The sequence below is a fragment of the Panulirus ornatus genome, chromosome 9 (assembly GCF_036320965.1).
Source record: "Panulirus ornatus isolate Po-2019 chromosome 9, ASM3632096v1, whole genome shotgun sequence".
NCBI lineage: Eukaryota > Metazoa > Arthropoda > Malacostraca > Decapoda > Palinuridae > Panulirus > Panulirus ornatus.
Window position 1 is genome coordinate 5,742,407 of NC_092232.1, and position 12,887 is coordinate 5,755,293.

The 12,887-nt window shown below is 39.9% G+C and overlaps 1 protein-coding gene across 3 annotated transcripts in view; it reads right to left on the minus strand.

Moving 5' to 3' along the window:
- Positions 1-356: 356 nt before the first annotated feature.
- Positions 357-12,887, minus strand: part of LOC139750186 (probable ATP-dependent RNA helicase DDX43) — an 83,688-nt gene continuing 71,157 nt past the window's right edge. For all 3 annotated transcript variants that reach the window (XM_071664593.1, XM_071664591.1, XM_071664592.1), the window contains exons 12-13: positions 10,923-11,085; positions 357-5,808 (exon numbers count right to left, since the gene is read on the minus strand). In XM_071664593.1, coding sequence (XP_071520694.1) covers positions 5,692-5,808; positions 10,923-11,085 — 280 coding nt within the window. In that variant the 3' untranslated portion in view covers positions 357-5,691. The remainder of the gene's footprint in view (positions 5,809-10,922; positions 11,086-12,887) is intronic.

The window sequence follows — 12,887 nt, forward strand, 5'->3', positions numbered from 1 at the left end:
AATAGTATGAAAGAAAAAGAAAATAAACAAGAAACTGAGGGTCCTCTGCATTAGCTCTTGACCATCCATGTGATGTAGGAACCCAGCATCTCTGCAAAAGCTCTGTTCACTCATGTGACACAGGTATCTTACAACAAACATTCTTCATGAGAAATATTGTCTTAATACTAACACCTCTAGTTTTGGAAAAAAATTCTAATCTGATGTCACAGGGGTACAATACATTATGAAGTAATGGAAAAGACTTACCATGGTGCCACATTGATTACCAATACGCATGAAAGTGCATCAGGAATATTTCACACGCAAATCAAAGGAGGTTAAAAAAAAAGCACGAGATTATCATAAGGTTGAAAAAACTTGAAACCTTACAGCATGAAAAGAAGAGAAAGATACATGTTAGACTAAATACAGTAACAAATTGATGGTATTATGAAGTGTTCTCAAACCAAAAGCATCCCAACTGGGAAGAAACAGATAACCAAATCTGCAGTATATGGTATATACCAAACGATATCAAACAAAAACAGACAACAACCTAGCCCAAAATATGGAAAGAAAATTCAATGTAATATGAAATATGCATAGAACAAGCATAGAATTATTGAAAAGAAACCTAGTTTTTTCACTTATTTGCAGTTTCCCACAATAATGAAGTAATACCAGGAACACTTGAAGAAGAGCCTCATTTCATACATCCTCAACTAATGGTTAAAAGCAGTTCCAGATAAACTCATGATTGACAATTATGCAATATGTCTGGCAACAGAAACAGTTTTCAGTTTTATTAATGAAGTATGATGTGACAAATGCTATGGTTTAGCTCTGCTTAGCTGCAAAATCTCATTGCACATACTTCTGGGTAGGTACTTTTACCCACCCCGCTCTCTCTATTAATCTCTGGCCTACTGTCACTTACAGAGTCTTTAAGCCAACCACTAATTTTTGCATCTTTCACATTCAACATCATTCTTGTTTAAGGTTTACTTCCATGATCTTCTTGCATAATTATACAGTACTGTACTTAAAACTGGAAGAAATACAAAGCACTTTTGACAAAGAAATACTCCTGACAAGACAAGACTTTCAAGGCTATGATAATTCGAGATGCAAAGCACCATAACCTCAAGCAAGCTCACACAATACACTTACGACAACGAAAAATGCTCAAACTGCAATCAAGACATGATGGAATGATGTACGAGAAACACAGTTATATGTGACATGTTTCAATTACAATACGGCAATAAATTCCAGGAGTTCAAAATAAGATACAAAAATCACTTAAAATTTTACATGATGAGACTCGGAAGATGCATCTGAACGAGTAAAAAATATACATGCATATTTTTCACTCGAGCAGATTTGATAAAAAAAAATATGGGCATATTAGTACAACTTTTGCAAAAGTAGATTTAGTACTTATAAAAATTAGAAAAAAGGAGTTTATATAAAAGGTCTCAAAACCCTGCATCATGGGTCCAAGCGTGGATACTTATCCTTGGGTAGATGGTAGGTTAAGCCCTCAGGTGGACTTGCCTGGCACCATATTGGAAACCTTTATCTAATTTAACACAAAATACAATATGATTGCAAAGTAAACTAATAGGAATTCTTTTTTATACCTAACAGCCTCTCTTGCCTTACTGAGGCTGAATCATGAACAAATGAATGACATTTTCATCTGTACACACCCTCTGTAACTGTAACGTATAATGTAAGGAAACAAGTACATTGTACTCACTGCCAAGACCCAAAGAATACTTGACCATTTCGTTTGACTGCTTCAAACACCCTGGTTCAGACCACCAAAAGCATAAGCCATAATGACAATTCATATCCCATTAAAACATCTCATCCTCCTGAATTTTCAGACCATGCTGTACCCCATAGCCATCTCCACTGCATCCTTCCATCTCCTTCTTGGTCTTCTCCCCCTTGCTACTTCCACTTCTGATACAGAGATCCCCAGAGTCATTCTTCCTTCCCATATCCTTTCAATATGTCCAAACCATTTCAATACACCCTTGTCATCTCTCTCAACTATGCCTATTATGACCGTAAGTCTCTCTTGTATTCTTTACATTACCAACCAACTTCACACTAAATGATGTTCTTAGGCACTTCAATTCCAACACATTCACTCCCTTCCTTTCTTTTGTGTTCAAAGCCCAAGATCCATATCCATATAATGAGTGAGAATGCTAATAAGTGGCACTAGAGTTCACCAGTTGTGGAAATTTTTTTGCAGTGGCCTCCCCCTCAAGGGAGTTCACACAGGGAACATGCATCTGAGACACAGAGATGCAGATATTTAAATTGATAGATATATAACCTTTGTATATAGAGGTAGTATGACCAAGCTACCTAATGGGATAAAACCTTGTAAAATATAAACTTTTTTATTTAAAATATACTTAATACAAAAGATCCAAATTCAACCTTCAAATAGGCTTGCTTTAGCCGACAAAAGACTGGGTAAGAAGGGCTAACTTAAAGTGAAAAAAATTATCATAAAGAAACAAAGTTTCATTAAATGTATACAGATCTTGCAATTAGGTCAAACAAAACTGAAAACACACTTTTGTGGATGAAAATAATGAATGTGTCTGATGACAGGGATACACATGCAGTGCATTTTGGCCAAAGCAGCATGATGGGTAATTGTTGTGGTAAATAGTGCAGTGAAAAGAGAACAGGTAAAGTGGCAAGAAGGGTGGGATTGCAGTTGAACATATCAAGGAGAGCTGCCGATTGGTTAGTTAAGCTGTCTGGTGTTTGTACATCAAAAGGGGGAGTACCTGAGGACTAGAACAATGAACGTATACTCTTGAATACAAGCTCGAGGAACCACAAGTGTTAGAATATAAAGGTGGAAGACTTTTGAGTATTCCTAATATGGCATATAAGAAAGTACTCATTATGTACATGTGTATATATGTATACGTCTGTGTGTGTATATATATATGTATACGTTGAGATGTAAAGGTACGTATATTTGCGTGTGTGGACGTGTATGTATATACATGTGTTTGTGGGTGGGTTGGGCCATTCTTTCGTCTGTTTCCTTGCGCTACCTCTCCAACGCAGGAGACAGCGACAAAGCAAAATAAAATAAATAAATAGATAAATAATAAGAAAGTACTGATTGGAAGGTTGGTGGCATGCAAAGAGCATCTGATAGAAGATAAACAAAGTGGACCAGGTGTTTCCTCTGAAGAATTTATGAGAGAAATTCTTAGAAAACAATTATACATGGCACTTATGGATTTTGAGAAAATGTATGAATGCAAAAATTGAGGTAAATGGATTTTTCAAAATGCAGTCAAGGAGAGCAAGGCATATGTACAATTATGAAGGGAATTGAGCGAGAAGTTCCAAGTGATGGTGGTTCTATATCAAAGATACTTATTACCATAGCTGTAAATCTGTTTAGGGATGAAGTCGTGAGGGACATAAATACAAGGATCATGGAGAGATGGGCTGGCTTTTGGTATGCCTGGATGTGGCATTGGAAGTGAACAAGTTGTTATGCAGATGACAATTGGTAGCAAATTCCATAAAGAAATTCCTTAAGCTGGTGACAGTATGTGTGAAAAGGGAGTCATGAAGAACTGTGAACAAATGTAGGAACCATGAAATACAAGAAATGGATGACAACAGATGGCCTGAGTTTATATGAGGAGGGCCTAAAGGAAATGCATTCTTTTAGGTACTTGGTAATGGAATAATGGAGAATGAAGTAAAAAAGGGGATGACATTTTAGGGTACACAAGGGCATGTAGGAGGGTCATTACACATACATATTCATACCTGTTCAAGGTCATCCATTACATATCACTATTATAAATTTTTTCATTACACTTAATTGCCGCCTTCCATGTTGGTGAGGTAGCGCAAGGAAACAGGCAAAAGAATGGCCCAACCCACCCACATACACATGCCCTGGTTCAATCCAAAGACAGAACGTCAATCCCGGTATACCATACTGTTCCAATTCACTCTATTCCTTGCACTCCTTTTACCCTCCACGTTAGCGAGGTAGTGCCAGGACAAGATGAAGAAAGACATCAACTCACATACACATACATGAACATAAATGTACATATACATATATATACACACACCTACATGTATACACACATTCATATCCACTTGCCTTCATCAATTCCTGTCTCCATCTTGCCCTACAGGAAACAGCATCGCCATCCCATGTCAGTGAGGTAGCGCCAGGAAACAGATGAAGACAGATCACATCCATATATACCTGTTTACTTATTTATCTATTGTACTTGATTGCCGTTTCCCACATCAGCAAGGTAGCACCGGGAAACAGGCGAAGAACGACCCATCCACCCATACACACAGACATATCCATAACATATACAGAGACACATACATATTCATATTCGCTTGCCTTCATCCATTCCTGGCACCACCCCGTCTCACAGAAAACTGCATTGCAACCCCCTGCGTTTGGGCATATGAAACATGTGGGGTAAACCATGGAAAGGTCTGTGCAGCTTGGATGTGTATGGGAGCCCTGCTTTTGGTGCATTACACATGACAAATAGAGACTGAGCATGAATGAATATGGCCTTTTCTTGTCTTTTCCTGGCACTACCTCGCTGACACAGGGGTGGTGATGCTGTTTCCTGTGGGGTGGGGTGGTGCTAGGAATGGATGAAGAGAAGCACCTATGAATATGTACGTGTATACATGTATATGTCTCTATGTGTATATGTTGATATGTATATATGTGTGTATTACTGGATGTGTCTTTCCTTGTCTGTATCCTGGTGCTACCTCGCTATGCAGGAAATGGCGATAAAGTATAATAAATATATATATCTATATATGTACAAGTAAGGCCACAGTGAAAAGGTGCAATGAAAGTAAATGTGGTAGATGTTGGGAAAGTATGGATTGGTGAGCTAATATATAGCATAAAAACAAATATGAAGATAAAAGTGTAAGATGCTAGGGTAGTATGGATTTATAAGTAAATATAAATATGTAAACAGACTTTACAAATGTCCTTCTTTTGTACTTGTTAAATAACAATTGAAAATTAAACTAATAACCACCAAACACAACTGTTCAGCATCAAGGAAAACTTAGCAAATCTTTAACCCTCAAAGATACCACATTCTAACCATATTTAGTTCAACAACACTGGCAAACTAATCTAACGCTTATCACATACTTTGAGTGTATGAAATATCTCTCTCCATAAATTATTACTTAATATTCTAAAACAGTTTCCTAACTTTATACAAACAAATCAATTAAGTCAAGAATACTGTAGTAGCAGGATACAAAGTCTATCCTTAGGAATTAGTGATTTTTTTTCCCCTGTAGTCTGATTACAGGATTTGGGCCATGTACAGCAGCTCTACGAAACTAATTGATTATTCAAAAAAAAAATGTCCATGCATGCACCTGATCTATCCTAAATAAATGGAAGCATAATTAAAATTACTAAAGGGATAGGTAGACAAATAACTACTACATCAAGATATTCAAAATTTCTGCATATATGTTAATCTATGGTTACTTTTAAGATACACATGATTTTAATATGACTGGTTTACAATACTTCAATTCAAACAATACTGTTAACATTTCAACTCAAGCAAATTTAATGTTTAGGCCCTACTTCAAATTTTTAGAGGGTACATTTTCTAGGATCTACAACTGATACCTATAACCTTTGTTCCCATAACGACTGGTTCTGTTTTGCTGCCCTTGGGTACCTTGTACACTGACAGGAGTTTCCATCATTTTGTACAGATAAGGGTTGACCTCCTGAAAAAACAAATCATATCTCAATATACCATTTCCAACTAAACGTTGCCAGGAAAATATAGAAAATATCTTGTACAATGTGTGATAAAAAATAAAGCTTCATTTCCTTCACTTTCACATTTATACATTCCATTGTGTCCTTCCCAATCTTTGGACTGTGAGCACTTCCACTCACAGCTTTTAAGTATATGGTTTGGGAAACAGTCATCCTTTGGCAATGGAGGTTCCCCCAGCAAAAGAAATTCTGGGATATCCAATAGGATGGGGGAAAAAAAAGAGGTATATATATATATATATATATATATATATATATATATATATATATATATATATATATATATATATATATATATATTTTTTTTTTTTATACTTTGTCGCTGTCTCCCGCGTTTGCGAGGTAGCGCAAGGAAACAGACGAAAGAAATGGCCCAACCCCCCCCCCCATACACATGTACATACACACGTCCACACACGCAAATATACATACCTACACAGCTTTCCATGGTTTACCCCAGACGCTTCACATGCCTTGCTTCAATCCACCGACAGCACGTCAACCCCTGTATACCACATGACTCCAATTCACTCTATTTCTTGCCCTCCTTTCACCCTCCTGCATGTTCAGGCCCCGATCACACAAAATCTTTTTCACTCCATCTTTCCACCTCCAATTTGGTCTCCCTCTTCTCCTCGTTCCCTCCACCTCCGACACATATATCCTCTTGGTCAATCTCTCCTCACTCATTCTCTCCATGTGCCCAAACCATTTCAAAACACCCTCTTCTGCTCTCTCAACCACGCTCTTTTTATTTCCACACATCTCTCTTACCCTTACGTTACTTACTCGATCAAACCACCTCACACCACACATTGTCCTCAAACATCTCATTTCCAGCACATCCATCCTCCTGCGCACATCTCTATCCATAGCCCACGCCTCGCAACCATACAACATTGTTGGAACCACTATTCCCTCAAACATACCCATTTTTGCTTTCCGAGATAATGTTCTCGACTTCCACACATTTTTCAAGGCTCCCAAAATTTTCGCCCCCTCCCCCACCCTATGATCCACTTCCGCTTCCATGGTTCCATCCGCTGACAGATCCACTCCCAGATATCTAAAACACTTCACTTCCTCCAGTTTTTCTCCATTCAAACTCACCTCCCAATTGACTTGACCCTCACCCCTACTGTACCTAATAACCTTGCTCTTATTCACATTTACTCTCAACTTTCTTCTTCCACACACTTTACCAAACTCAGTCACCAGCTTCTGCAGTTTCTCACATGAATCAGCCACCAGCGCTGTATCATCAGCGAACAACAACTGACTCACTTCCCAAGCTCTCTCATCCCCAACAGACTTCATACTTGCCCCTCTTTCCAGGACTCTTGCATTTACCTCCCTTACAACCCCATCCATAAACAAATTAAACAACCATGGAGACATCACACACCCCTGCCGCAAACCTACATTCACTGAGAACCAATCACTTTCCTCTCTTCCTACACGTACACATGCCTTACATCCTCGATAAAAACTTTTCACTGCTTCTAACAACTTGCCTCCCACACCGTATATTCTTAATACCTTCCACAGAGCATCTCTATCAACTCTATCATATGCCTTCTCCAGATCCATAAATGCTACATACAAATCCATTTGTATATATATTCTTTCTTTCACACTATTCGCCATTTCCCGCGATATATATATATATATTTTTTTTGCTTTGTCACTGTCTCCCGCGTTTGCGAGGTAGCGCAAGGAAACAGACGAAAGGAATGGCCCAACCCACCCCCATACACATGTATATACATACGTCCACACACGCAAATATACATACCTACACAGCTTTCCATGGTTTAACCCAGACGCTTCACATGCCCTGATTCAATCCACTGACAGCACGTCAACCCCGGTATACCACATCGATCCAATTCACTCTATTCCTTGCCCTCCTTTCACCCTCCTGCATGTTCAGGCCCTGATCACACAAAATCTTTTTCACTCCATCTTTCCACCTCCAATTTGGTCTCCCACTTTTCCTCGTTCCCTCCACTTCCGACACATATATCCTCTTGGTCAATCTTTCCTCACTCATTCTCTCCATGTGACCAAACCATTTCAAAACACCCTCTTCTGCTCTCTCAACCACGCTCTTTTTATTTCCACACATCTCTCTTACCCTTACGTTGCTTACTCGATCAAACCACCTCACACCACACACTGTCCTCAAACATCTCATTTCCAGCACATCCATCCTCCTGCGCACAACTCTATCCATAGCCCACGCCTCGCAACCATACAACGTTGTTGTAACCACTATCCCTTCAAACATACCCATTTTTGCTTTCCGAGATAATGTTCTCGACTTCCACACATTCTTCAAGGCTCCCAGAATTTTCACCCCCTCCCCCACCCTATGATCCACTTCCGCTTCCATGGTTCCATCCGCTGCCAGATCCACTCCCAGATATCTAAAACACTTTACTTCCTCCAGTTTTTCTCCATTCAAACTTACCTCCCAATTGACTTGACCCTCAACCCTACTGTGCCTAACAACCTTGCTCTTATTCACATTTACTCTTAACTTTCTTCTTTCACACACTTTACCATACTCAGTCACCAGCTTCTGTAGTTTCTCACATGAATCAGCCACCAGTGCTGTATCATCAGCGAACAACAACTGACTCGCTTCCCAAGCTCTCATCCCCAACAGACTTCATACTTGCCCCTCTTTCCAAAACTCTTGCATTCACCTCCCTAACAACCCCATCCATAAACAAATTAAACAACATATATATATATATATCCTGCGTTTGCGAGGTAGCGCAAGGAAACAGACAAAAGAAATGGCCCAATCCACCCCCATATACATGTATATATAAACACGTCCCCACACGCAAATATACATACCCATACATCTCAATGTACACATATATATATATACACAGACATATACATATATACACATGCATACAATTCACACTGTCTGCCTTTATTCATTACCAATGAGATGTATAGGTTGTATATTTGCGTGTGTGGACGTGTATGTATATACATGTGTATGTGGGTGGGTTGGGCCATTCTTTCGTCTGTTTCCTAGCGCTACCTCGCTAACGCGGGAGACAGTGACAAAGCAAAATAAATAAATAAATAATATAAAATAATACAGTAAGGTCAAAAAATGTTACCCAGGATGATGGGGGAAAAGAGATGTAAGGAACACACAATAACACAGTAAGATCAAAAGAATGTGTTTTCATTGGAACTTGCCAGTTGCACATCAGGTTACAAACCAGAAATAAACTATAACAATCAGTAATCTTAAACATGCTAATGTGGGCTGTCACTTCAAACAAAGCAGGGATATCTATCTAGCTCTCTTAAGCATCTGCCTCTAGGGGAACATGGTGATGTAGCCATGACTGAAGCTGCTCTATCCAAAAATACCCAAACACCTTACTATGTCCCACTTCCATCTTTCTCAGTCCTATATTTATATTTTGCTTTGTCGCTGTCTCCCGCATCAGCGAGGTAGCGCAAGGAAACAGACGAAAGAACGGGCCAACCCACCCACACACACATGTACATACATACACATCCACACACAGCACATATACATACCTATACATCTCAATGTATACATATATATACACACACAAAGACATATACATATATACCCATGTACATAATTCATAGTCTGCTTTTATTCACTCCCATCGTCACCCCTCCACACATGGAATAACAACACCCTCCCCCCTCATGTGTGTGAGGTAGCGCTAGGAAAAGACAACAAAGGCCCCATTCGTTCACACTCAATCTCTAGCTGTCATGTAATAATGCACCGAAACCACAGCTCCCTTTCCACATCCAGGCCTCACAGAACTTTCCATGGTTTACCCCAGACGCTTCACGTGCCCTGGTTCAATCCATTGACAGCACGTCGACCCCAGTATACCACATCGTTCCAATTCACTCTATTCCTAGCACGCCTTTCACCCTCCTGCATGTTCAGGCCCCGATCACTCAAAATCTTTTTCACTCCATGCCACTGGGAGTGGGTACTGGGCATTGAGTGAGTGTGTGTGTGTGTGTGTGTGTGAGAGAGGCAGGATTTCTATTTTTCAAAAAGTTTTGAAACCTCATCCAGGAAACTAAAGTGAGTCTTCTACATTTAGTTTTAAAATGAAGCAATGACATTCTTGAATATCTAATGCTGTGACAATATGAAGAGTATGTTTGACTGAGCTGAAGAGGGTATGATGAAATGGCTTGGACATATGGAGAGAAAGAGTGAGGAGAGGTTGACCAAGAGGGTACATAAGTCATCATTGGAGAAGACAAGAAGAAAGGGGTGCTTGGGGCCTGAACACGCAGAAAGGTCAAGGGCATTCACGGGAGAGAATGAAATGGAGCACTGTGGTATACAAGGGTTGACATCACAAGGATGGACTAAACCATGGCATATGAAGCAGGTGGTGGAAATGGCATACATACATTTAAGAGGTTGCTTGATAGGCAAGAAAAAATCTTACTGAAGTATCTCCTACATGTTGTACAAAGTGACTAAAAGGGGCAGGGGGCTGGAGGCTAGATAACTCCCCTCCTACATTACTTCCCAAAAGAAGGAATGAAGAAAAGAGCCATGTGAGGATCTTTTTTCCTTTAAGGCTGTCACCTGTTCTGAATGCGGCTTTGCTCGCAGGAAATAGTGAACATATACGAAAAAAGTAAAGAATGTTCAAGAAATGGGGTCCCAGAAGGGTAAAACATGCATGATAGATAAAGAACGAATATGAGCAAGTGAGGCCTCTATTTCATTTGATTCTGGCACCCCCTTGCTCATGAGGAAAATGGTGACATGTATGAATTAAAAATAAAATAAAATAAATAGTCCAAACCTACTACCTAATATCAAATCCTGAATCACCTGAAAACTACTAATCCAAGAATCTACATCATGTATGCCATTTTGAGAACAGAGATGCAAGGCAAAACCGATTCCACAATAAGTTTACATTAGCCATCTTTGAGATTATGCAGTCAATAAATATATAGATAAATGCAAGGCAATTATTTTTGAGAAGAGTCTGTAATGAGTTACCTGGTTTGATTTCTCCAAAACCTTCACTAGTCTGCCAGCCTTCCTCCGGTCTGCTTGTGTGAAAAGAGTATAAGCACAGCCTAAGCGTCCAGCACGACCTGTACGTCCAATACGATGAACATATTCCTCCATGTCTCTTGGACAGTCATAGTTGAAAATGTGCCTGCAGAATACCAAATAAAATGCATAAATAATTCATATATGATGCAAGAATCATGCAGTGGCAAAGTTTGGTCACTGTATATGATATGGTTTCGGTGGATTACACATGACAGCTAGAGAATGTGTGTGAACAAATGTGGCCTTTTTTCGTCTATTTTCTTGGCGCTATCTCGCTGATGCAGGGGGTTCCAATGGTGTTTCCTGTGGGGTGGGGTGGTGCCGGGAATGGATGAAGGTAAGCAAGTATGAATATGTACTTGTGTATATATGCATATGTATATTTATATTTATTATACATTGTCGGTGTCTCCCGCATTAGCGAGGTAGCGCAAAGAAACAGACAAAAGAATGGCCCAACCCACCCACATACACATGGATATACATAAATGCCCTCACACGCACATATACATACCTATACGTTTCAATGTATACAAACATATACATAAGGTGGGTGATTATTGGTGCATATGCACCCGGGCATGAGAAGAAAGATCATGAGAGGCAAGTGTTTTGGGAGCAGCTGAATGAGTGTGTTAGTGGGTTTGATGCACGAGACCGGGTTATAGTGATGGGTGATTTGAATGCAAAGGTGAGTAATGTGGCAGTTGAGGGAATAATTGGTATACATGGGGTGTTCAGTGTTGTAAATGGAAATGGTGAAGAGCTTGTAGATTTATGTGCTGAAAAAGGACTGATGATTGGGAATACCTGGTTTAAAAAGCGAGATATACATAAGTATACTTATGTAAGTAGGAGAGATGGCCAGAGAGCGTTATTGGATTACGTGTTAATTGACAGGCGTGCGAAAGAGAGACTTTTGGATGTTAATGTGCTGAGAGGTGCAACTGGAGGGATGTCTGATCATTATCTTGTGGAGGCTAAGGTGAAGATTTGTATGGGTTTTCAGAAAAGAAGAGTGAATGTTGGGGTGAAGAGGGTGGTGAGAGTAAGTGAGCTTGGGAAGGAGACCTGTGTGAGGAAGTACCAGGAGAGACTGAGGACAGAATGGAAAAAGGTGAGAACAATGGAAGTCAGGGGAGTGGGGGAGGAATGGGATGTATTTAGGGAAGCAGTGATGGATTGCGCAAAAGATGCTTGTGGCATGAGAAGAGTGGGAGGTGGGTTGATTAGAAAGGGTAGTGAGTGGTGGGATGAAGAAGTAAGAGTATTAGTGAAAGAGAAGAGAGAGGCATTTGGACGATTTTTGCAGGGAAAAAATGCAATTGAGTGGGAGATGTATAAAAGAAAGAGACAGGAGGTCAAGAGAAAGGTGCAAGAGGTGAAAAAAAGGGCAAATGAGAGTTGGGGTGAGAGAGTATCATTAAATTTTAGGGAGAATAAAAAGATGTTCTGGAAGGAGGTAAATAAAGTGCGTAAGACAAGGGAGCAAATGGGAACTTCAGTGAAGGGGGCAAATGGGGAGGTGATAACAAGTAGTGGTGATGTGAGAAGGAGATGGAGTGAGTATTTTGAAGGTTTGTTGAATGTGTTTGATGATAGAGTGGCAGATATAGGGTGTTTTGGTCGAGGTGGTGTGCAAAGTGAGAGGGTTAGGGAAAATGATTTGGTAAACAGAGAAGAGGTAGTGAAAGCTTTGCGGAAGATGAAAGCCGGCAAGGCAGCAGGTTTGGATGGTATTGCAGTGGAATTTATTAAAAAAGGGGGTGACTGTATTGTTGACTGGTTGGTAAGGTTATTTAATGTATGTATGACTCATGGTGAGGTGCCTGAGGATTGGCGGAATGCGTGCATAGTGCCATTGTACAAAGGCAAAGGGGATAAGAGTGAGTGCTCAAATTACAG